The sequence below is a fragment of the Terrapene carolina genome, unplaced genomic scaffold, assembly GCF_002925995.2.
Source record: "Terrapene carolina triunguis isolate 2854851 unplaced genomic scaffold, T_m_triunguis-2.0 Scaffold66, whole genome shotgun sequence".
NCBI classification, from domain to species: domain Eukaryota; kingdom Metazoa; phylum Chordata; order Testudines; family Emydidae; genus Terrapene; species Terrapene triunguis.
In genome coordinates, this window is record NW_020664417.1 from 45,329,777 (window position 1) to 45,357,297 (window position 27,521).

Genomic DNA, 27,521 nt, shown 5'->3' on the forward strand with positions numbered 1-27,521 from the left:
CACCCACTCCTGGAATAATTCTCTCCCTTAACTCAGCTGTTGAAGTCCCCAAATCATGATTTGAAGACTTCAAGTCGCAGAGAATCCTCCAGCCAGCGACCCCTGCCCCATGCTGCGGAGGAAGGCGAAAAACCTCCAGGGCCTTTGCCAATCTACCCTGGAGGAAAATTCCTTCCCGACCCCAAATATGGCGATCAGCAGAACCCCGAGCATGTGGGCAAGAATCTCCAGCCAGACCCGCATCGACCATTGATACTAATTACCTGCGATGGCACGTTATAGACCTATTGACTAAAATCACGTTATCCCATCAAACCATCCCCTCCATAAACTTATCAAGCTTAATCTTAAAGCCAGAGAGATCTTTCGCCCCCACCGTTTCCCTCGGAAGGCTGTTCCAGAACTTCACCCCTCTGACGGTTAGAAACCGTCGTCTAATTTCAAGCCTAAACTTCCCGACGGCCAGTTTATATCCATTCGTTCTCGTGTCCACATTAGTACTGAGCTGAAATAATTCCTCTCCCTCCCTGGTATTTATCCCTCTGATATATTTAAAGAGAGCAATCATATCCCCTCTCAGCCTTCTTTTGGTTAGGGTAAACAAACCAAGCTCCTCGAGTCTCCTTTCATACAACAGGTTTTCCATTCCTTGGATCATCCTAGTGGCCCTTCTCTGCACCCATTCCAGTTTGAGTTCATCCTTTTTAAACATGGGAGACCAGAACTGCACACAGTACTCCAAATGAGGTCTCACCAGCGCCTTGTATAACGGAAGCAGCACCTCCTTATCTCTACTAGAAATACCTCGCCTAATGCATCCCAAGACCGCATTAGCTTTTTTCACGGCCACGTCACATTGCCGATTCATAGTCATCCTGCAATCAACCAGGACTCCGAGGTCCTTCTCCTCCTCCATTACTTCTAACCGATGCGTCCCCAGCTTATAACTAAAATTCTTGTTAGTCACCCCTAAATGCATCACCTTACACTTTTCACTATTAAATTTCATCCTATTACTATTACTCCAGTTTACAAGGTCATCCAAGTCTCCCTGCAGGATATCCCGATCCTTTTCCGAATTGGCAATACCTCCCAACTTTGTGTCATCCGCAAACTTTATCAGCCCACTTCTACATTCGGTTCCGAGGTCAGTAATAAATAGATTAAATAAGATCGGACCCAAAACCGAATCTTGAGGAACTCCACTGGTCACCTCCCTCCAACCTGACAGTTCACCTTTCAGTACGACCCTCTGCAGTCTCCCCTTTAACCAGTTCTTTATCCACTTATGGATTTTCATATCGATCCCCATCTTTTCCAATTTAATCAATAATTCCTCATGAGGTACCGTATCAAACGCTTTACTGAAATCGAGGTATATTAGATCCACCGCATTTCCTTTATCTAAAAAATCTGTTACTTTCTCAAAGAAGGAGATCAGGTTGGTTTGGCACAATCTGCCTTTTGTAAAGCCATGTTGTAATTTGTCCCAATTGCCATTGACCTCAAGGTCCTTAACTACTTTCTCCTTCAAAATTTTTTCCAAGACCTTGCATATTACAGATGTTAAACTAACAGGCCTATAGTTACCCGGGTCACTTTTTTTCCCCTTCTTGAAAATAGGAACCACATTAGCTATTCTCCAGTCCAACGGTACCATCCCTGAGTTTACTGATTCATTAAAAATTATCGCTAACGGGCTTGCAATTTCTCGCGCCAGTTCCTTTAATATTCTCGGATGGAGATCATCCGGTCCGCCCGATTTAGTCCCGTTAAGCTGTTCAAGTTTAGCTTCTACCTCGGATACGGTAATGTCAATGCCCCCTCCTTTATTCCCCTCTGTCACGTCGCCTCTATTCCTAAGCCCTTCATTAGCCTCATTAAAGACCGATGCAAAATATTGGTTTAGATATTGTGCCATGCCTAGATTATCCTTAATCTCCACTCCATCTACAGCCTTCAGCGGTCCCACTTCTTCTTTCTTTGTTTTCTTCCTATTTATATGGTTATAAAACTTCTTGCTATTGGTTTTAATTCCCCTCGCAAGGTCCAACTCTACTCGGCTTTTGGCCTTTCTCACTCCATCTCTACATGCTCTGACCTCCATAAGGTAGGTTTCTTTGTCGATCCCTCCCCTCTTCCACTCTTTATACGCTTTCTGTTTTTTCTTAATCATCCCTCTGAGACGCTCGCTCATCCAGCTCGGTCTAAATCTCGTGCCTATGAACCTTTTTCCCTTTCTCGGGATACAGGCCTCCGCCAGCTCCTGTAACTTTAACTTGAAATAATCCCAGGCACCTTCTGCCTTTAGATCCATAATATGTTAGTCCAGTCCACTTCCCTAACTAGTCGCCTTAATTTATTAAAGTTAGCCTTTTTGAAATTGTAAACCTTAGTCTCAGATGGATTTCTGTTAATCCTTCCATTTAGTTTAAATCGAATTAGCTCATGATCACTCGAGCCAAGGTTGTCCCCTACAACCATTTCCTCAACAAGGTCTTCACTACTCACCAAAACCAAATCTAAAATGGCATCCCCCCTCGTCGGTTCAGCAACTACTTGATGAAGGAATTCATCAGCTAGCACGTCTAAGAAAATCTGAGCCCTATTATTGTTACTAGCATTTGTTCCCCAATCTATATCCGGGAAGTTAAAGTCTCCCATGATTACACAGTTCCTATTAGTATTTACTTCCCTAAAAACATTAAAGAGTTCTCTGTCCATATCCAGGGTAGATCACGGCGGTTTATAGCAAACCCCAAGCACTATCCCAGGGGAGGCTCTAGTAGTTTTTTTACCCAATGTGAGTATTGCCCAGACAGACTCCGTCTTATCCATTCCATCACTTATTATTTCTTTACAGTTTACCTCATTATTGACATACAGTGCTACTCCCCCACCTTCACCTTTGTTCCGGTCGTTCCTAAACAGCACATACCCCTCCATACCTGTACTCCAGTCATGATTACAGTTCCACCACGTTTCAGTTATTCCTACAATATCTGGTTTCATTTCACGGACCAGGAGCTCCAATTCCTCCATTTTGTTACCTAGGCTTCTCGCATTGGTGTATAAACATCTTAATTTATGCCGTTTAGCCTCTCTCACACTCGTCCAATTTGGTATGGACACCGTATTGCCAGTATGACTTATTAGTCTAGTATCCATCCCCCTCCTCCTCCTTATGTCCAATCTCTTCTCCCCGGCTATACCTGTTCTTATCTTGTCACCCTCCTTGTAATCTGGCGTGGAGATTAACTGGACATCTCCCAACCGTCTCCCCCAAATTCCTAGTTTAAAGCTCTTTTGATGAGATGAGCCAGCCTCCCTCCCAGAAGTCTATTTCCTTCCCTACTTAGGTGAAGTCCATCCCGTGAGAACAGTTGTCTGTCCCCGAAAGCCTCCCACTGGCCATACATCCCAAAGCCCTCCTTATAGCACCATTCCCTTAGCCAACTATTTATCCTCACAATCCTGTCAGCCCTTTGCTGCCCTTCTCTAGGAACAGGCAGAATCCCACTGAAGATGATCTGAGCCTCGATTTCCTTAAGCGTCCTCCCCAGCCTGGCATAATCTCCCTTGATTCTCTCTAGCGAGAACCTAACTTCCATGTAAGGCACTTAAATCCAAAAGTGAGCTCCTCAAAACCCCTGCTAGGGTTCTGCTAACCCTGTAGGTGCCTAAACTCCCTAGACACTTAACTTTCTGCAGGTGAGCATTCAGAGTGCTGCCTCAGTCCTGATGCCCAGCATACAGCTCATGCCCAAGCCCTAGCAGAATTCTGAAACTCTGCATTCTCACACCTATCTTGCCTAGGGGCCCGCAGTTTGGTAGGTGTCTCAGAGCATGCCAACCGGATTGGGCTCTGCACAAAGCACAACCAGGAGAAGTGGTACCACTGACCCAGCATGTGGGAGGCTGTTGGTCAAATCCCTCCTCTGCCTGATTCATTGGGCCAGAGAGTAAGAGCAAGAATCATTCTATAAACCAAAGGTTAGGGCAGCCAGGACCAAACAGGGAGTCTGTGGCAGAGTAGGCTAGGGATAATAGGCTATTTCTTCCCATAGCCTAGAATCCAATGGTCCCTCTGGGATGTACAGCCTCCAGAATGCCATTGTTTTGGGTGAAACAGAATAGTGCTGCACACCTGTGGTCTGTTCATAAAAGGCCACGTGTCTCGTTACAGGGCTAAATTAGCGAAGGAAAGGAAAGGCACTGGGCACAGAGATAGTAGAATCAGTATCAACCACAGGGAGAAATGAAAAGGTCCCAATGCAGAAGAAGCCAATAGTAAGGAAGTGGTTAAGAAAGAGGATGTTGGGAGGCATAACAAGTGAGAAAAACTGTAGGGAAAATTGAGTTTGGAGACACAGGTGGGGTAGCTGATGGAGAGCCTTTTGAAAATTAGGAATTTGAATATATGTTAGAGATAGCAGACTGCAGTCCCCCTAACTGAAAAGAGTATTGGTTTCCACTTGCTAAATGCAGCACTTCAGGAATTTGTGATAAAAGGAAAGAAACATCAGACTTGAGTCTCTCCTCAATTACACCAGATTTACACCAGTGTAACTCACTTGGGCTTGAGTCACCATTTCACTAACACACAAATGATATAATTGTAAGATTCATACTGATATAAGTGAGGAGAGATCAGGCCTATTTCTTGGGGCATGGGCAAGGAGGGAAGAATAGGACAGAGGAAGGGGGATTCTTTTTTGCCTATGCCCTGAAGATTTCCTTAAACATAAATCTTCACTAGTTTGTGCAGGGCCCCACATTAAGCAGAAGAAGATTTCACTATTGTAAAACAGGGATTAGACATTTATTAAAAACAAAGGGTCAGATCCTCAGCAGGTGTAAACTGCTGTAGCTACACTGACTTCACTGAAGTGCTACCACTTTACACTAGCTAAGGATCTGGCCCAAAGACAGAAACAATGTTGACATTGTGAGTACCCATTAAAAGTAAATATTCAAGTCAGGCAAACATTGCATGCAAAATATTTAACACAATTGGAAGTGCTGGTTTTTACCCTAGCAGAGCACACGCATTATCCAACCAGCCAGAACTACTCACACATGTGCAGCTATTGTGCTTTCAGGTAAATAACTTCCATTATTTTAATTGCTATCAAATAAAAGATTGGCAGTATCCACTACACAATGCATGTTGATCTGGTTATGGGTTGTGTTATATTGCTGACATAAACATTCATTTGCTGCTCCTAAAATTTGCAGCATAAAATTTTTAGAAGTGAAGAATTTAAGATTCATTTAGTAAGATTTCATATTTTGCTAAAATACTAAGGAGGAATGCAATGCCTACATGGTTGCTAGCAGCTGTTTAGATTAAAAACCATTTGGAAATAAATGACTAGCAGGAGATGGTCATATTGGTAATACTGAAATGTATAATTAGCAGGCCAGTTTGGCTCTCAGTTTAATCAAGCGAAAATCCAGGGTAACTCCATTGGAGAGCTGAGCAGAGTTTGTAAATGTAATTCATTCTTGCAGTCATAAAACTTGTATGAAACTTCTGCTGCTAATGCATGCTATTGTATATACCAGCACGGTCATTCCAATTGTATCCTATGACTTTGCATGTTATTTAAATGACTGTCTGACAGCACATAAATCACCCAATAATGTGTAGCTCTACCACTCTTTAAGATTAATTGCATCACATGTTAATTATATCCTAAAGAAACATTTTGATGTATTTATTTTTTAGGATGGCTTGGATTTATCAGACCTTTAATTTCATTTTCTTATTCACTTCGGTTTACAGTGGTAAGTTTATGCATACTTCCTAAAATGTGCACACAGAGTAATATAACTCTTTTAAAAAAGTAAGAGTAAGGGGAATAATATGTATGACAGTTTAAATACTTGCATGCAAACTGAGGGTCCTAGATTCTGATACTCTTACCCCACATTGAGTAGTACCCTATTCAATGAGCAATCCCATTGAATACCACTTGAAATCATCTTAATAAAGATTGTACAGCCTGGCCTGATTCTACTCTGTTACACTGATGTAAATTAGGAGTAACTCCAGTATAACTCTATTATGAACCAGTGCAAGTGAGATTAGAATCAGACCAAGTATATCTAGCCCAGAACATTAGGGCCAAGATTCTTTGCTGCAACTGAAGAGTGCATAGCACAATTCCTGTGGGTAGAGGCTCTAAGCCACTTCTTTTGCTCCCATGATCATGGGCTGACTTTCCTCCTGGCCAGTCACCCAGTGTAAGTTAGAGCAATGTAAAGCTGCTGTAACTTGTGCTGGCTGTCAAGGGGTCTGCATAGCAGGAGCAGGAGATTGCTGTGGCTTTCCAGGGTGTGAGGAAGCTACAGACAAGTCTCCTTTCCCCTGGCCACTCCCCAGTGCTAGCAGGTAGGGGGAAGGGTACAGGTTAAGAACGGTTCAGCCAAGCAGCCATATTGAAGAGAGAAACTTGGCCTAAAAATCAGCAACATACTTTTAAAAAGCTTCAGTCTTACACATTTATTTTCTGTGACACTATTATGCTTTTAAAAAAAAATAGCTGAGGAAACAGTTCAGTAGCATCCTTATAACATCTGCTTATTATTAAATGGAAAAGTCTATTGTAAGAAGTCTGAATAACTCTAAACCCATTTATCTTACTGTGCATTATGGATCTGTTGAAATAGCTGAAAGGTAGCAATCAGAGGAAAGTAAAACTCTTGTGTACATTTTTCAATGTCAGCATATGTTAATGATTTACTTCATTTGATTGGCAAACATTCCATCATGTTTCCACAATGAGCACTATGCCAATAAGTTAGGAGAAATATCAACTACAGTTTTATGCTTCCTAATGAATTATCTATTTTCACACAGGATGGAGTTAGCTAATAGAGTATTTAACAAGAACAGACTGACAGATTCATCTAACATTTTAATAAATGTATTATTTGGAGTGGAAGCTCTAGAAAGCTAAAGACTTTGCACTTTGTCAAAAGGTTGTGGAAGCAATGCCCCCTACTAAATTAGAGCACCCCAAAATCAGAATACTAAATTCTTAACTTCTTCTGTAGTCTTACAAAAAGGTAAATAAGTTACTGAGCAGCTGAATCATCAGATAACTTGTACTATTTTAAAAATGTATTTACTATGTTAAATGTTTCAAATTGTAGCAAATGGCATTCCTTTTGTTGTCATGATTAAAGCTTATGTAAATAAGTTCTAGTGATAATAATGCATTTTGATATTTTGAGAAAACTAGTAAATACACACACACACACACACACATCATAGTCACATTCTATATTTATAAAATGCTTTTTTGCATAAACAAAGAGATATACTTATTTTTTGACAAATTGTGAAAACCTTGCAAATAACCAAAATAGCTTGGATCCTAACCGGTTGAATTCCTTTAAAATATGTATTTTCACTGATATACCTAAAATATATTTTATAATAATTTGTATTAATGGGTCCTACATTTAATATGTTAGGGGATAAAAATGGTTTTAAAGTCCTGGAAAGGGTTAAGATTTAAAGAGTTTAACTGCGATGAGCATTTTTAAAAGGGTTAAACTTAAATATATTTAATTTTTTTATTTTGTTTAAGTGTTTTGGACATGGTTTTCAATTCAGTGCGAAGGCTGTCAAATAACAGAGTAATCAATAACAGTAATCAATTTAGTAAATATATTTCACTGGAATTTCCTCCCAGTCCATATAGACTAGAATAATTTCCCTTTATCCATTTTTTCTTTTAATAGTAGAACTGCATCCTGAGCAAAACCCTCTTATATATACACATGGATATACATAGCAACACTTCCTAACACTCCAGAGGGCAAAACAACTAGCAGCATAGTGTATGCATCTCTAAACCTGCATTGTGTGTGGTGTTTTAAAACTGAGGGCAGGTCTACGCTAGAAGCACTACATTGGCGCCGCTGCGCTGCTGTAGTGCTTCTGGTGAAGATGCTGTATGCTGACGGGGAGAGCGCTTTCCTATCAGCATAATTACTCCACCTCCATGAGAGGCAGAAGCTATGTCAGTGGGAAAGCGTTTCCTGCCAACCTAGCGCCAGTGTAGACAGTGCTTAGGTCGATCTAACTTGCATCGCACAAGGGTATGTTTTTTCACACCCTCAGTAACGTAAGTTAGATAGACTTAAGCGGTAGTGTAGACCTGCCCTCAGATTTAGCACCTACCCATTCTTTGAAACATATGAACAGATCAGTACAGCCTTTATTCTATTATTCACACATACAAGCTACGTGGATGTGTTTTGCTGTAGGAGAGTTAATACATGCTTGATGATGTGTGCCTATACATTTGAGATTATATTATCGCTCTTTAGGTTCTCTACAGTTCCTAAACTTTTACTTTTTCACTTCGCTTCAAGTTCAGTATTTAATTTTGTCTTTAGAGAGTGTTTTGTTCCTTGGTATAAAGCAGGTAAAGCTAGATCCTGGATGGATTAAGAGGAAATAGAGGGTCCATCAAAAGTTGGAGCCGACTGGAGTTATGCAGATTTCCACTACCTGAGAATCTGGCTCCGGGACCCTGCCTTAGTCCTCATCTGGTCAACATATTGTGAGATTTACCACCTGCAGTAACACAAACTAATGCATTTCACTATTCTATATCAGAATGTATAACTCAGATCTATGAAAATACATACTTCCAAGGAGGAGATGTGTCTACAGTTTTCACACCAAACCTTGATTACTGTCGAATAGTGTGTACTTACCATCCTAGGTGTCTGTTGTTCACCTACCTTCCAGCAACGTGGACTAAAGATCCTGCCAAAAGGTAACATACCATGTCTCTGTAACAGAAGCAGATTTTTCTGTGCTACGGATGTGTAATGTATTTTAGGCACTCAGCACCACTCCATCAATGTAATATTATTACATAGGAAATGCTGAAATCTGCTTAAAGGAAGAACACAATGGTGGCTCTCACAGTAGAAGAACAGGTTGCTTTGGGTAACACGCTCTCATTTCTTTTGACATGATCATCTAAATCAGCATTTCCCAAACCTTTGGAAGCTTCAGGAAAGGAAACCACTCGTGCACTCCTTCAGATCTGCTGTGTGTTGTTAAAGGCCTACTCATCTTACTGTATACATCTTCTTTAGATACTCCCTTCCCATATCTAACCCATCATGTGTCCCAGGGATATAGCAAAAAGGATTATGGTTAGACCCCACCACACAGAATGAGTTATTCTAGAGGTATTTTGCCTCCATGAGCCACATGGCCTCCTGGGGTCCCCACATGAATAGTAATTGCCAAAAATGGAGCATTGACTACACAGCATGCTCCAGCCCTAAAATTTTAAATCTGGAAGCATTTGGTGCCTGGATATAATGATGCTGGGGAATTTGGGAATGCCTAGATTTCCTTACCCCAGAACACCCTTTATGCTGGAAGGGGTCAGGAAGGGCTAGGTTAGGGGACTCCATAACTGCTGCCTTAAGGCAGTTTTAATTCTTCTTGCACCAGAAGGGGCTAAAATGGGGCTGAGGAGCTGGCCCTGAAAGCACATTTTGCTCTTTGAGAATAGAAACATAACACTGAACACAAGCTATTTCCCTTGCGTCTGGGCTTTGGAGGTTAATTTTACCTAACATTGCTTTTTAAATACAGGTTTACCTGCTTCTTGAAAGACAGTGATACTGAAATATTGCCAAAGGTGGGCATGGCAGGTGCAATCTCTGGACATTCCTTAAAACAATGTAACACACAAATCAGGGGTAAGATATGGTTATTCATCTACTGTGCAACTAAATCTATTTTACACCGTGTGATACACAGCAAATATTTCAAAGAGCTAGAATGGACTAAAAGAGGAACCAGAAAGATAACCATGGTGGATAATCACTTCATGGGAACTCTTTTCAATAACAACTGACAATTCCTTTCCTAGCTTCTTTTTGAATCCCATCTCCCTGACTTCTAGATTCCCAACAACAAAGCAGCAAGGAAATCCTATTAGTTCAACCTTATTCTTCCACTTGGTTTAATCACAAGGTGGAGCATTCTGCACTTCTGTGCTGTAGCTCTCCAGATTATTCTCAAATATATCTTGCTTCTCCATCTGAGTGCTCTACTGTCATTTTTACTCCATCCAGTTGCTTATGAGATATTTGGCAATGCATGCCCTATAGCTCTATAGAGAATATGTCAATCAAAACAGAAGCACACAGTATTGGCTCTCTGTTGTTGCTGTGTGATGCTCCGACCTTGATGATGCCCTTTGATAATTCATTACTGAGTTAATCTTTAAATATTTAACCCAGTCTGGGAGTTAGTGTGCCATATCTAAGACATGTCAATGGATGCATGTTTTAAATCCATTATTAAAACTTCTTCATACTATCATCAAGATGTCACCAAGCTGAGACCAGTGCTCAGCAAAACAGATTTGGCATGATTCATAAATGCTTTCGTGGCACATGCGAGATTATATTTTTTGCAATTATTTCTTTTAGGAACCCCTTGCTGATATTGGGCCAAGCGGAGCCTGGCCAAACAGGGCACAACTCTATTTTCTTCATTGGAGAGATGCCTGCTTACATCAAGGTTAAATGGGGCCTATTATATACCACTAGGCTGCAGCTTATTCAAAATTCAGCATCTCACCTCTTACAGGCACTCATCTGATAGAGCATTCACTACTATCTTGAAGTCCTTTTTTGTTGAATTATGTACTGATGCCAGAGTTATTTAACTCATATTCATAGTTCTAAATTGCTTTTGCCAAGTCTAATAGATCTTGCTATAAGGACATTTTTTCTGCTGTTCATTCTAATTAATGCCTCTGGAGTTATTCTGGAATCAGGCTAGTGTAGTTCAAATCAAAATCTGGCCCTTTCTATTCATGATAAGGAAACAGCTCTGGCTAGCTGACAAATGTGCTGGGTGAATACAACCCAGTGCCCCAAAATGTAAAAAGTAAAACCTCCATCTACTGGGGGAAGATTTATTTCAATTTCTTTGGTCAAAATTCTCCCTTTGGATGCATGTGAACAACTCCTATGGACTCCAACGGGAGTTGGCTATTGTGTCTGAGGACAGAATTTGCCTGTTAAAAGAGCTGGTTTATGCTTTGTGAATTTTGAAAGTAGAAAGACAAACTCTGATGTATCAATGTGAGCTGCCACATGGCTGAAATCCCATCATGGTGACTCAGTGATCTGACTGTCCTCAGCTCTCTCCTCTTGCAAAGACACAGATGCATCTTTAAGACCAGATTCTGCCACTCTTACTTGTATCAAGTAGCACCTGACTCTGTCTGCAATCCCAGTGTTATGAATGGGGCTATGTACAAAGTAAGGTGCTACTCAAGTGTATAAGAGCAGCAGAATCAAGTGAGTAAGGTTGCTTCATGTGAACTGCTGTATCTTTGGCACTTCTAATACCGAATGTCTTCAGAATAGTAGTTTGTTTGTATTCCCCAGCTTGCAGCATGGATGTCCATACAGGATTGGATATGCAAGGGACAAATTATAATATAACTACTGCTGACAGCTATCAACAGTGTCAAAAGAGATGCACCAATGACTACAACTGTCAATTTTTTACGTATGCTTCAGGAGCATTTCACAGTGCAGACTTTCGGTAAATAACATTTTGACTCTTCTAACTGAACAGCAGTATGGCTTAGCACTGTAATTCATAGACAAAATTTAAGAAAAGGGAAGCTAAGGAAATAGCATTTACATTGCATTGTTCTCTTTGAAATGTAGAAATTAATCACAAATATATCCTTTTCCTATTCAAATCAGGTCTAGACTTATTGGTAGGAAAAGGTCTGTAGTGGTTTAACTTGGATTTGTTCCTGGATGCAAAGGGAAGCTTGGTATTACAGTACTGGAGAGTCTAAAATGCAGGGGAGATGTAAAGATTTCAAGTGATATTGGCTATCATTCTCTAGTTAATTACAAGTTATTGCCACCCCTCTTTTTCAGTGTTCCCATCTGTGAAATGGGGATAATGATACTTCATTCTCTTGTAAAGTATTCTGAGATCTCTGGATGACAAGTGCTAGATAAGAGAGAGGTGTAATTGTTGTTGTTAAAATGGGGATATTGTTAAATTCTAATCTTATTACTAGAGTATTTTGTTTTATTTAATAGAAAAAGCAATTGAGGAAGCTATGTCCCTGATCCTTCACTAAGCTCCATCTGCACAGCACCTGAACATTGTGCCACTGACCTCAGTGGTTAAAAGGATCCACATGCATTCAGCTCAGTGCAAGATCAGGAACCTATGATGAATTTTAAAATTATTATTGATTACTACTATATTATTGCCATTATTGTTACTATGATTAAAGTTTATGCTATTGTTTCTTTGCTGGTATATTTAAAAATGTAAGTTAAGTTTCAATGATAATATAATACAACTATTCCTATCCTATTACTCTATATTTGAACAGCACAATAAGTTCCTGTTCTTGGCTGTCCCTTAGGCATTGTCACAGGTCAGGGCAACTGCACCTATATTCCTCCCTGTGGTCCACCAAGGTCACCCACTCTAGGTGCCTTCTCCTCCACTGTCCTCTTGAGTAGCAACCTGCACCTCTCACACTCTTCACTGGGGTTTTTCCAGGATGCATAGTTCCATGCCTACACTGTGATATTCCCAGCAAGCCAGACTGCCTAAGCAGACCAGTGTCTGTACTTTGCTTCCTCTCCAGAGGCTATGAACAGAGTAATTGCAAGCAGTTACAAGTTATCACACAGCTTTTTTCTAAGCTAGCACATTTATTTGTAAGGTAAAAGCATTACAGAAAAAACATATTAAAAATAATAAAAGAACTTACACACGTGCTAAAAAGCTTACCAGCGGTCACCCATTAGTTTTATGGGGCCCTAGAAGACCAAGTCTTCCAACCTTGATGCAAGGGTTGGGGTCCCCCCTTGGACAAAAGGTCCTATCCATTTTCTGGATCAGAAGGAAGGCCCCAAGTCAGTTTAAACTCAGTTTATTTATCCAAAAATCAATTTTTGTCTGGCACAATTTCAATATAATCCTCTGAACTCCCAAGCCTCATATCACATCTCTCTCCTAGAAAGGTTACATACAATCCTGGCCCACAAAAATACATAAACTTTGCATTTAATACAATAAGGTTTTTCAAGGATATCGCAGGAAATTGCCATGTTTGTCACAGACACTACCATAATAAAAATAATTACTAATAATCAGATTGCATTATTAGCAAATATCTTCTGTATTTTTCTGCCCCATCGCATATTTTGAGAAATTTACATGAAAGTTGGACCTTTTAAATATAATGTTTTATTGCTTTCATTCCCCAACACAATATGTCAGTGTGTTCATTTGTCAACTTACATCTTTAAGGCAATATTATACCAGATACTTAATAGAGACAATAATAATTTTCTGCTAACAGGAATATTGTGTCAAGTATCAGAGGGGTAGCCGTGTTAGTCTGAATCTGTAAAAAGCAACAGAGGGTCCTGTGGCACCTTTAAGATTAACAGAAGTATTGGAGCATAAGCTTTCGTGGGTGAATGGCCACTTCATCAGACGCAAGAGATATTGTGCTGTTTAATTAGTTCATGCTTGTAAAATGCTACTATATAAAGTGCTAAGGTTCCCCAATGGACACCATATCCTGCAGTAGCTGTGGGTCTGTAGCTCTCAATTTCACCATTTATTAGGCTCAAAGTCCCTTGCAAACTTTTTAAATGGTGACAATTTTGACCAGGTATCTGGGCTCCGCTTCTTCCCCAGTATTTGGCTGAATATTCTTCCTCTCCTTCCCATACATTTCATTTAAAATGCACCATAAAGAATCCTCTTATTAATCTTCCCCCAAATCCCAGGGAAGGCTCAGTGCATAGTGGTGAATCAGGGTGAATAGGGGTCACTTATTGCTGAGGACTGGAGTAAAACACTGTTTCACAGGCCTACCCCACAAAGCTCTGGTTAGTGCTCTAGAAAGTGATTATAAAACAGGGTACCATGAACTGGGACCTGAGAAGTTACATGATTAGTAGTTGTACTGTGGTTGTGGGGGGAGGGATAGCTCAGTGGTTTGAGCATTGGCCTGCTAAACCAAGGGTTGTGAGTTCAATCCTTGAGGGGGCCACTTAGGGATCTGGGGCAAAATCAGTACTTGGTCCTGCTAGTGAAGGCAGGGGGCTGGACTTGATGACCTTTCAAGGTCCCTTCCAGTTCTAGGAGATAGGATATCTCCATTTGTGCTGTGATCCTGTCAGATCTTACAAGCTAAACAGGGTTCAGCTAATCAGTTGTTGTATGGGAGGCTCTGCTCTGCCAAACCCCTCACTGCCTGTTCTGCCCTGTGTACTGTGCTGATGCAAGAGCAGAGAACTACCTTGCGCAGGGAGAATTCTCCGATGGCCATTTCTGCCAAGTTTAAGTCCACTCAAGCAGCACAAAGTTGATTTCCTAGATCAAAGAATCTGGTTTGTTGTCCTACTAAATATGTTTTTCCCCCCCACATTCAGTAACAAATGCTTCTTGAAAAATAGCAGGATGGGAACACCAACCAGTATAAGACTGCTTAATAATGTTGTATCTGGATTTTCATTAAAACCCTGCCAACTTTCTCAAACAGGTAACTATTTACATCTCTATTGATTTAACTTAGATTGAAAGGAAATGGAATAACAAGGTATTCTATATAGACCTCATGTGTACAAGTGTTATATGTACAACGTAAAAAGACAATAGTATCAACTCATTCCTTTTTTGGAACCTGTAGCTAGTAGCCTATGTCAGTAAACTTCAAATTACAGGTTCTGACTCTTTTAACTTTCCTCTCTTATCATCACTGTGGGAAATGCCTTTGGAGATGAAGATCTCAAAATTTTGTTTTTGTGTTTTACTTTTGTATCATAGATACAAAAATTGTAAGATAAAATTCCAAAAAGGTCAGAAGATCAGGAAAAGACTAAAGTTTGCTGCTTCAAATTATGTGCAGTGTATACACTTGGGGCTTGGCTACACTACTGCTTAAGTCAATGTAACTTACGTCACTCAGTGGTGTGAAAAAGCTACCCCCTGAGCGACGCAAGTTGTATTGATTTAAAGCGGTGTCCACACCATGCTATGTAGGCAGGAGCTGCTCTCTCCCGACATAGCTTCTGCCTCTCGTTGAGGTGGAATAAATATGCCGATGGGAGAGGACTCTCCCGTTGGCATAGTGCATCTTCACCAGATGCGCTACAGAGGTGCAGCTGCGCCGATGTAGCGCGGAAGTGTAGACTAGCTCTTGAAGATCTTTAAAGCAAGCATAAAACTGATCAGAGAATAAATTTTCTGTAAAATGTGGGAATTCTGTTGCTAAGCCTAATGTATGATTTGAGCCTGTTCCTACTATCCAGGCAAAATTCTCAGGACTGTAGGCTCAGATTCTGGGTATTATTCCCTCCTGTACTTAATTGTAACATCCTGCTTCATCCTTTTCTTATCTTTCTCATCCTCCTCATATTGTCTGGCATTCTCCTATCTTAGTTGTGACATTTTTCTTCTTCATGCATTATCTTAGTTCACAGATTCATAGACTCCAAGGCCGGAAGAGATCTCTGTGATCATCTCTCCTGTATAACACAGGCCATAGAACTTCCTTCACGAGAAATCTCTTCCAATAATTGTAACGCCATTTTGTATTTCTTGATCTTTCTGTTATTTGTCCTTTTCTGCATTAGAGTGTCTGCTAGTCCCATTATAGAAATATTCTCAGGAAATGATCTCAAAAATAGTGTAATCCAACTCTTTACAATATTAATATGAGCAATGATGACACCTGCTCACTAAGTGCAGAAGATAATGAAGAGGAAATGGGATAGGGGTGTGAATAAGGGAGAAGATGTTAAGAGGTATCAGTGCCCATACCAGCCATAAAGCAGTAGCAACTAAGGAATGGCTTTTCACATTGTCCAGTTTTAGTTTATATTAGATAGACACACACATGGATATGGAAGAAATTCCATTGACATTTAGTGAATCACACTGACTGGTTTTGGCCGTCATAGATGGGAGGCTAAAATATATGGCAATATAATATGTTTTTAAGTATGAGAAAAAATTGAGATCAATTTGAAATCTTATCAAAAGAATTGCATGAGTTACAGTAGTTGTGATATCACAAGTAGCTATCACAGCTGAAATCAAACTACTAAATACATTTGAAAAATATTAGGGCTGTCAAGCAATTAAAAAAATGAATAGTGATTAATCACGTGATTAATCGTGCTGTTAAACAACAATAGCATACCATTTATTTTAAATATTTTTGGATGTTTACTACATTTTCAAATATATTAATTTCAATTACAACACAGGAAATAATGCTGCCTGCTTCTTGTTTACAATGTTACCTGAAAGTGAGAACAGGCATTCACACGGCACTGTTGTAGCTGGCGTTCCAAGATATTTATGCTTCAACCACCACTCCAGAGGACATGCTTCCATGCCGATGATGGGTTCTGCTTGATAACGATCCAAAGCAGTGTGGACTGACGCATGTTCATTTTCATCATCTGAGTCAGATGCCACCAGAAAAAGGTTGATTTTCTTTTTTGGTGGTTTGGGTTCTGTAGTTTCCGTATCAGAGTGTTGCTCTTTTAAGACTTCTAAAAGCATGCTCCACACTGCATTCCTCTCAGATTTTGGAAGGCACTTCAGATTCTTAAACCTTGGGTCGAGTGCTGTAGCTATTTTTAGAAATCTCACATCGGTACCTTCTTTGCATTTTGTCAAATCTGCTGTGAAAATGTTCTTAAAACTAACATGCTGGGTCATTGTCCAAGTCTGCTATAACATGAAATGTATGCAGGTAAAACAGAGCAGGAGACATACAATTCTCCCCCCAAGGAGTACAGTTACAAATTTAATTGATGCATTATTTTTTTAACGAGCATCATCAGCATGGAACCATGTCATCTGGACTGGGGGCCGAAGCATGAAGGGGCATACAAATGTTTAGCATATCTGGCATGTAAATACCTTGCAACGCTGGTTACAAAAGTGCCATGCAAACGCCTGTTCTCACTTTCAGTAAGTAAGAAGCAGGCAGCAGTATCTCCCGTTAATGTAAACAAACTTATTTGTCTTAGCGATTGGCAGAATAAGAAGTAGGACTTAGTGGACTCGGAGGCTCTAAAGTTTTACAGTGTTTTGTTTTTAAGTGCAGTTATGTAACAAAAAAAAAATCTGCATTTGTAAGTTACACTTTCACAATAAAGAGATTGCACTTCAGTACTTGTATGAGGTGAATTGAAAAAGACTATTTCTTTTGTTGATCATTTTTACAGTGCATATATTTGTAATAAAATATAATAATATAAAGCACTGTGCACTTTGTATTCTGTGTTGTAATTTAAATCAATATTGAAAATGTAGAAAAACATCCAAAATATTTAATACATTTCAATTGGTATTCTATTGTTATAAGTGCCATTAATTGCGATTAATTTTTTTAATCGCGATTAATTTTTTTGAGTTAATCACGTGAGTTAACTGCAATTAATTGACAGCCCTAAAAATATTTGTCTTTTTCCTTTTGCTTCTTGAAATAAATGAGAAAAGAAAGAAGGAATGAAGGAGCACAAAGAGAGATTTTTTTTAAGATGTTCATAAAAATATGATTTCTTATTAAAATCTTATGATATCCTTCAAACACAGAGGAAAACTAATAAGGCTTGTATATAAATGCATCTCAGTATTCTGATATCAGAAATTACTAGAGTTTAGATATTTTTTTTTCTTCTTTTATGCAGATTGTCGTATGGACATTTTTCAACAAATAACATTTTCAGGAATTGATCTTACAAGTGTTTTCACTCCTGATAGCTTTGTATGTCGAACGATTTGTACTTATTATCCAAACTGCTTATTCTTTACATTTTTTACCAGGGAATGGAAAGTAGAAACACAAAGGTGAATATGACAGTTAATTTTTAAAATTCTAATTAGAAGCATTAAAATTACTTATGTCCATTTTTAATAACAAACAATAAAAGTTCTACTAATATAGCTGTGGGAATGCTCACTAAAGTACAGCTTTACAAATGTTTTATTCATATGTGTATGGTATCAAAGGGGACATTTAATCTCTCAAAGGGCCAAATTCTTTCCTCCGATGTGCACTGGGGGCTGTTATTGAAATTGCATATCTAGAGGCACATACCATAAAAGTTAATCAGAAAATACATATCAAAGAGGGAATAAACTTCCAATTCTCCTAAATAAGAAAAAGATGAATTCTTATTAAACTTTTAAAACAGGTATCTGAAGCTCAGGCTCTGAACCCCTCTCTCTAGGCTTCAGAGCCCAAGCTCCATCCTGAGCCACAACTTCAAAGCACTGTCTACACAGCTATTTATAGAGCACTAGTACAAGCCCCACTAGTCTGAGTCCAGGCTGGGCAAATTTCTGCTGTGGGCTGTGTAGACATACCCATAAAGTCTTATGTGGAAAGAATGTTGAGGTCATAGGCGACAACTTCCTCAGTTCCCGGAGGGTGCTTGACCCTAGCTTTGCCCGAGGCTCTGCCTGCACTCCACCCCTTCTTCCAAGCCTCCCCCCATGCCTGCCTCTTCCTGCCCCTGTCACTGATCAGCTGATCATGGTGTGTGGAAGGCACTGGAAGGAAGAGGGAAGAGCTGATCAGCGGGGCCGCCAGTGGGCAGGAGGCGCTGGAGGGGGGAAGAGGGGGCAGCACTGATCGTCGGGGCCACTTTTATATCTAGCACCTTAGATGTCGAATCATGGAACCTTAGCATTCTCTTAATGTCTTTTTATATGGAATTATTTTTGCAGAAATGTAAAACAATACAGATAAGGAGCTTCACTTGCTAGGACTTGGAAGTGCTGCTGCTTTTCAAAACCTTGGTAATAACAGGCCAGATCCTCAGCTGGTACAGCGCGGTGCTATGCCAATTTACACAATGTCTAATTTCCCTAGAGCCAGATTGTGCAATTTACAGTCTGATCTACACTGCAGGGCATTTAGTTTGGGAGATCAGTGTTAGGACATGTTCAGTGACTTAATACTATTTTTAATTTTTTTTTTAGAAATCTTTGTTTCCTTAAGACCTCAAGAACTGGGGTACCAGATGCACCTGTAGAAAGGGAAAATGCTATGTCCGGTTTTAGTCTTCTAAACTGCAAAAGATCTTTTCCTGGTAAAGCATGCATTACAGTAAAAACCCACATCAATTTAAAATGATTAATTTTAATAAGCAATAGAAAATTAGTCTGAGAATGGAACACCAGTGCAGGGAACATGTTGATTTATTGACATATGCAATGTTAATGCCTTACAGCCTGCCATTCCCGCACTTACACGGACACAAACTTTTTGGGAGATGAATTGAATGTTACCTATGTTAAAGGACACAAAGCTTGTCAGCAAGTTTGCACAGACACAATCCGCTGCCAGTTTTTTACTTATTTCCCACTCCAAGAATCATGCAACAAGGAAGGGTAAGATAATTTTTTGTATGTTTTAAAGTTTGCTGAAGAAGTCATACAGCAAGTATATTAGGTAAAAAATTATAATTTAATCTGTATATTCATTTGATCTACAGTAAATGCAAATGCTACTTGAGAATGTCCTCAAATGGATCCCCAACTGGAATAGTGTATGAGAAAGGAAGGATCTCTGGCTACACATTAAGGTTATGTAAAAGAAAAGCCAGCACTGGTAAGCAAAAGTTTCACTTAATAAAGCTGTGCAAAGTTAATGGGCAAAATTCCACAATGGTGTATAGCTCCATTGACATCAATATGAGTAAACCTAATTACCACCATTACTCACATAAATGGTATCTTTTTCCATGAATAGTCCCACAAGGTGTTATTCCACAAGAGTAAGAGTGGCAGAATTTAGTGGTAAATAATATGCATGGTCTTAAAAAAAATAGATTTACACTGAGATCATACTCATAAAGGGATCAGAATTCAGTAGGTGTCACTCTTACTCTTAGTACTTAGCTGATGCTCCAGACGTGGCTGAAATTCCACTGGTGGGTGAAATGTTTCCGACATATAGTTCATATATCATTTGCAGAACACTTTCAGATCTTTTGGGATGCAAACTGCTAAATAAAGCTGTACAGGCTTTTAATTCTTTCCATAGTCTGTATGCAACCACCTAAACCAGATGACAGAGTTGTCGGAGGGACAGATTCTTTCCAGGGTGAATGGCCATGGCAAGTGAGCTTGCAAGTCAAGTTATCTACTCAGAGACATCTCTGTGGAGGGTCAATTATCAGCAATCAGTGGATTCTAACAGCTGCGCATTGCATTGATAAGTGAGTACTACTCATAAAGGAATGAAATAGGGTAAGATTTTTCTGACACCATGTGAGGTCTCAGTTAACACCTGTCTTTCACAAAAAATAAATATAAATAGTAAAAATGAGGAGTAGGGAGGAAGCAACTATTTTAATGAAACCAAAAGATGAGATTTTTAAAGCAGAAAATTCTGGTTTCCACAACAACTGGAGCTCAGCACTATTGTCCCGTATGAGAAGACACTTCCTGTACCAATATTTTCAATCATTTATAATGTCTTTTAAAACCCCACAGACTGAAATTTCTCAGGCTTGTTTTCAGCTCAAAGGTGAATTTCACTGGAAAATGTTGTCAAGTTTTGTGTGGCCACTGTACAGTGAGTGTGAAAAAAATGTATTTTTCACCAAGTTATTCCCCCACCCCCAAAAGGATGTTGTGTTCTGAGGGCTTTTGTTGAAGACAAAATTTGTCAAAGACTTGGACATGAATGGAGATTAGTGTCTTTGACATGTTTAAGAAAGTTTGCCTACAGATAAAGTGTTGAATAATTGCATACAGTGTTGAACATGAGCTGTATGATAATCTCTGGGATTGCTCTAATCTGTTCTAATCTATGACAGCTGGTTATAGCCCCTGGCATCTGGTTGCCAGTTGAAAATAGCTAGAATACAGCAGCACTGTATCCATGCACTCTTCTTTCTACAGTACATCCCCCAACGCTGACTGTGAGACATAGGAACTAGCTCTTTGCTAACTGAGGACTCTGCCATGCTAGGGGAACTCTCAGCTGGCAAGATCTGGTCAATTTCCATTCTGTTTGCCTGGAGTAGTGTCAAGGGTCTGGAGCACCTCAGAGATTCTGCCCTACTCTGTTTAAAAGGTCCTGGAAACAGGGACTTACACTGGAACTAATCTCTAGAGTATAATTACTAGGATGTTACATTTGAAATGCTTCAATTTAAGTGACTAAAACTTCTTTGTATGAATCAGTTATTTTTATGTTCTAATTATTAGTGATTTGTAAAACTACCATGGAATTTAGTGCGGCCAGCAAGTACTGAATGCTAGAGTGCATAGAAACATACAATACATACCTTTAATGGTTGACAAGTTTGTGAGTACACATGAAGCCATTAATATTTTGGAGACCAGATATACATAACTGACATTCAGCTGCTCCCTTCTCCTCATTGTGTTGTCTACATTTTAAAAAAGCAGCTCATCCTGTCAGTTACTGATGAAAGTGCTGTCTCTGGATGCTGCCCCCAGTGTTGTGGGAACCATGCTGAACATGAAGGAGATGACAGGTGACAGGCCCAAAAGAAGGAGAGCATTGATCCAGTAACATGGCTACTTTTAGTCACATGGACCTCAGAATCAGGCACCTTACTCTGCAAGTAGTCTTACCTAAGGGTGTCAAACTCTGGCCCAGAGTGACAAGTCCAATAGTGTAAAGATTATCTTTACATGCATGTTATCAAAAGTTTATTTATAGGAGTAGAATCTTACCAATATTTTAGAAGAGAAGAGGGCACCCTATTAAAAGAAAAATAGCTTTATTCTGTTGATGGAAAATTAGTTAACTGATATTTGTCAGTTCACATATAAACTTTCTGTAGCAAATCAATTTAAGATAATTTATTTTACTTAATTTATGCACTTACTGAACTTTTAACAATGACTTAATAGTATAATACTGAAATCAAATAATCTCATACAAAGTCACTAGTACATGCACTCCTATGAAATTTGAATCTAGAGAAATGAACTGGAATTTTTCATATAGCGCTATGTAATTACATTTTCTCCTCTACATTTACAGCAAAATTTTTAGTGGTAAGAGTCATCTTTATATTAGATAAGTCCTTGAATATACTCTACTGGAATTTACATTTCCAATTCTATTTTGGCTAATAAAAAATGGCACACTGAAGTCAATGAAAAGACTCACATTGACTTCAGTGTGGCTTGGATCAGGCCCTTAGAAAGGAAAATAAGGAGAGAAGAGACTAAAAAGAGACCAGAAGGGAGAGATAGAAAGAAGATGAAAAAGGATCAGAAAGAATGGGAATATAAAGGAGAGCGAAAGCTGATGTGAAGATGGGAATATAAATGAGAAGAGGAACAGGAGACATGCAAAGCAGGGGAGAGGGAAAAACTGAATCTCTTTTTAGTTTGACACTATGAAAATGCAGCAATGGAAAGAATGGCATGAGTGCTTGCTTCTGTTCACCCAAGGGTAACTGAAAACATTGGCACCTGCAAACAATATAAAATAGTGAAATTCTCTGAACCTGAGATTGCTTGTTTGTCTTTTTCCTTTAGTCTCGAGAATCCCAACATTTGGCGTGTTTATGCTGGCATTTTAAAACTATCAGAAATAAATGAGGATACACCTGTCTTCAAAGTCCAAGAGATTATTATTCACCCTCAATATGTGATCGCAGAAACTGGATATGACATCGCCTTAATGAAACTTGATAAGCCTATGAATTTTACTAGTACATAGAATATTACATTATAATAAAATTATTTCTCTAAATTTGGAAGCTTCGTAGGGTGACCTAATGGTAGGTCTCAGCACTGCTGTGGATGAAGCTAGGGTTCCTTTACTCGAATATACAGCTTGTGGGTTCTGAGGGGAGTCAGAAGCTGGGAATGGGTGACAGGGGATGGATCACTTGATGATTACCTGTTCTGCTCCTTCCCTCTGGGGCACCTGGCATTGGCCACTGTCAGAAGACAGGATACTGGGCTAGATGGACCTTTGGTTTGACCCAGTATGGCCGTTCTTATGTTCTTATGAGACTCACCCTGTCCACGTTAGACAGGAACATGGTGGCACTGTACAGTCTGGAGGGAGAAGCCTATGGAGAAGAATAGCATCAGGGCTTCAATGGGGACAAAAAGAACCTTAAGGTTAAATCTTTCTTCTAACTAAACTAATATTTTTAATTAAATTTTAGATTTACAAAGTCCCATATGCTTGCCATCAAAAGAAGAAACAAACACAATTTATACCAACTGCCAGGTGATCGGATGGGGTTACACAAAAGAACAAGGTACAGACAAATATTTAACCCATGAATACCTATATTTTCAAGGACCATGTCATGCTGATACCTGTGAACAGGAACTGAGGTTTCACTTTACACGTAAGGCAGTCATTTGCTCACTATTTTACTTATATGAGCTCCCACCAGAATGAGTGTGCATGAATAAGACTATTCCTAAACTATACAAGGACCCTTTAGATTTATACATATACATCTTCTAGAAGCCTTACTGATGTTACAACTGGGAGTGCAATTTACTCCTTGTGTTGTGTCACTTCACATTGTATTCTCAGTGAATTCCCAACAAGTCACAAATATACGTCACATACACTGATGGAAATGTGATAATGAGGTAAATGATGCCAATTTGTTGGTCCATAGGATATCCATCCATTCCATAGTGCATCCATATACCTGTTCTACATTTAGGGCCTGGTCCTTCAAATGTTTACACATTTTAGTAATTTTTCTTACATGGGGCTAGATTGCGAACCCCTTACTCATCCTAGTGAGCAGTTATTCACATGAATATTTCCCCATACCATTGTGAGGAGATGGTTTACAATCTAGCCTATTGAGTCAAGGCACTTTAGCAAACCTCCATATCATGGCAGGAAATAGGGCGAGGGATGATATCTTAAATAAGTGGCTCTCAGAACATAATTATGATGGGTGTGAAACTCTTGTAGAACCCAGAGTGAGGGGAAAAGAGCTGATTGGCTGCTGAGCTGTCAGTCACCCAGAGAGATGGGGAGGATCTTCTCTTCCTATCAAATTATTCTGGGTAAGGGAGCCCTTTGTAAAACTCCCCAGCTTCCAGTTGAGACTGGGAGTTGAGTAAGGAAGGGTCAGTTGGAGGAACCTGGGCCCGCTGGAGTTATGTTACGGAATATATTCCTTTCAAAAATTATTTTAAAAATTTGAGCTTTTTTTTTTTTTTTTAAAGAACCCCTCTGAACTGGGTCTTGCTACTTATTGGACAACCTTGCTGCTGCACTTTGCCAGAATTATATAGGTATGGCCGAGACCTCACTGAAAATCAGGTCCTTTTTTTTAATTCACTGATCTACAGCTAAAAAAAGCGGAGTAAATTTTTTGCTAAAAAAATATTCACTTTGGGTTGAAATTGCCAAAGAAGAAGGTGTTGATATCAAAGTAGAAGTTTCCAAAAAGTTATAGGCATGTGATATGAATGTGTGATTCTGATATCATTTATTCAAATTTTACATATTGTAACTCTTTTGATTTTTATTAGCTGCACATTCTTCTTTCAATTCTTATACATTGGCGTATATATGATCAGATTCAGGGCTAGAGTATTTTTAAAGAAAATTCTGTCATGATCTTTGTTACAGTTATTGCAATCAGGCAACCACTATAATATAACCCCAGCATTGCCCCCAATTCTTTTAATCTCCATTATAAAAAGTGAGTATCAAAGACTTATTAAACAATTCTAAGTTTATTGACTAAAATCACAAGAGGTTACTCACAAAGACCCTAATTCTGTGATTTAAGAAATGAAAATGCTTGAGAATACAACCTTGATCTGAAACGCATGATTTTAGTATGTTAAGTACAGAAATCCAGTATAATTTTTTAGTTTCTAGCTGTTCGTTAATCTAGACAACAATATGTAGCTAGAATAGATATTTCCCTGTCAGACTGTCTAAAGAGCAAGCCCAGAAACAAAAAGATTGAGCTTTGTTTTGTTTGTATAGCCTTGTACCTTGCTTTTGAACAATAACATATTAAAATCTTATATGTTCTAATATTACATAGGGATCGCTCCTTCACCCACCTTCCTACTCTGATTTGAGAGCTAATGTTTAATGTGAAATTTGACGAATTTACATAAATAAAATAGTCATTAGATTAGAAGGAATCTAACGTATAAGTGCCTCTATCACTGTTGTCAGTTTCAATGCATGCACATATCTGCATGTGTTTAAATAGCTGGGGTCTGAGCACCACAGTTGTTGCAGCTGGGGAATCTAGATGCTACTGTAATACAAATACATAATTATTAATAATATGCAGTGCTCACAGCTACTTGCAAAAACAGGACTGCAGTCGGCAAGTGACCCTCTCCTGAAATCCTCAGGGAACAGTGGATTCACAGTTAGCTACATAGGGAGTTCTAAGAATTGCACAGTAGCCAGTTGCCCACATGGTGTGTTGATGCAAATATGGAAAACAGGGTAGATATTAATATGGTGCATAACTGCATTGTCGGCATGGGTGTCACTGAGTGCAGCATCCACAGTGAGTAGCCGGTGATAACAGGTGCCTCAATCCAGTACCTTAGCAGCAATATGGGGGAGGTAAGGAGGAACTCACACGTACTCAGTGGGGACAGACAATATGCCGTGTGTAAAGGACATTAAGCAGTACCAGAGCAAGCAGCATAGTAAATTCAAGATATAGCCATGCCACACACCATAGCCTGTTGCATCACACCTAGAGGCCACACTAATAGTGACCAGGGGCAGCCTAGTATGTGGCTAGACAGGCAACCAGAGGCACCCTTAAATGGTGACATGTAACACCTATACTTCACCTTTACCCCTTCTCCCATGGGGGCTGATGATGTACCTTAACTTGCCATCCCGTGCCGGCTCTGCAACAATCCATGGCATTACTCTGGATTTACACTGTGTTATCTGAGCAGAATCTGGCCCACTTGCAAGTTCATGTTGAGTTGGCTCTTGTTCAGTGTGCCCTCTTTGTAATAATTCTATGTTGGGATTCCTAAAGTTTTATTTTCCTTGTTTTGATACAACTGACACTTCTGTGATCTTAGCCATGTGTTGTGTTGCTTATAGATCAAGTGCAAGATATTCTTCAGAAGGCTACTATTCCTCTAATATCAAATGAAGAATGCCAGACAAGATACCAGCAGGACAGAATAACCGACAAGATGATATGTGCTGGTTATAGAGAAGGTGGAAAGGATGCTTGTAAGGTAATGGGACGATAAGTGCACAATCATGCATTCTAATCACTGGCTACAATCTTGTAGCAACACTTTAAAAATAGCATCAGCTATTAAGAAATAGGTGGGTGCATGGATATATACATGGCTATAACATAAATTCTCACTTGTATCTGCCAAAAGCATAGATAAGTGAGACAAAGATGGAACCCTTTTCAGCTAACACGCAGGGACAATAATGCACCTGCTTTTTTGGCACAGTAGCAGTGGGGAGGAGATGGTCTCCCTAACAGAGGACAAACCAGATAGAAAGCTTATGTTACATTTGACCTTAGTCAAAAGGCTGAGGACAAAGAGATGTTAAGGTCAAGATCACAAGATAAAAGCCTGCAAATTGGCATCTTTTTTCCTCTCACTAGCATAGAAAGGAGAGGAAACCCTAATTAGAAATACAAATGTGTATTTTCATTAGGCTTTAAACAAGAAGATGTAGATGTTGGTTGGAACTCTGCTGGATAGTGTTAAGTAGAAATTTGTCTAACTGAATGAAAAATATGTAGAAGTTAACTTTCCTGAAACACATGAGCCTGATACAAACTCCTGTAGCCCAGATCTTCAAAGGCATTTAGGTGCCTACCTCCCATTGAAATGAGTTGGAATTAAGCACCTAATAACTTTGCGGATCTGGGCCTGTGTTATGCAGTGCAATTCCATGGTAACGGATGGATTTAGAATGGTCTGAAATGGGAGTAATGTTGTGGTGAATCCAGACCTTCTTTGTAAAAGAAATACTAACCAAAACCATCTTTTGCACATCCTGTCTTTTTCTTCTGTGATACAGGGAGACTCAGGTGGGCCACTATCATGCAAACATGAGGAAATCTGGTATGTGGTGGGCATTACCAGCTGGGGTGAAGGATGCGCTCGGCCAGAACAACCAGGTGTTTTTACAAAAGTGGCGGAATATGCAGACTGGATTCTAGAAAAAACCATGTAGCATAAGAAAATTCTTGAAAATATTTGGATACCTAAATCATGGCATGAAACATAATCCTGAAATCAATTTTGTGACACATGTTGAAATACGGTAAATTGTGGTCTTCTTTAATCTAAAGCACAGCAGATAGGTTTAGTAAGGCAGAAATGCAAGAATGAACTGATTTACAATTGTATGTAATAAGAAGAGTAATAAAAATAAAATTCTGTTTTATAGTCACTGATCTGGAATAATAAA

General features: G+C 39.3%; 1 protein-coding gene across 1 annotated transcript; it reads left to right on the forward strand.

Moving 5' to 3' along the window:
• Positions 1–5,003: 5,003 nt before the first annotated feature.
• On the forward strand, positions 5,004–27,521 carry KLKB1 (kallikrein B1). Its single transcript, XM_024205776.1, has 15 exons — positions 5,004–5,102; positions 5,732–5,790; positions 8,639–8,801; positions 9,641–9,747; positions 11,455–11,614; positions 14,500–14,609; positions 17,776–17,935; positions 19,073–19,182; positions 19,324–19,483; positions 19,588–19,703; positions 20,139–20,313; positions 22,622–22,797; positions 23,263–23,358; positions 26,178–26,317; positions 27,129–27,521. Exons 1-15 carry the CDS (start codon positions 5,080–5,082, stop codon positions 27,282–27,284), a joined length of 1,911 nt encoding a protein of 636 aa, XP_024061544.1. The 5' UTR covers positions 5,004–5,079; the 3' UTR covers positions 27,285–27,521.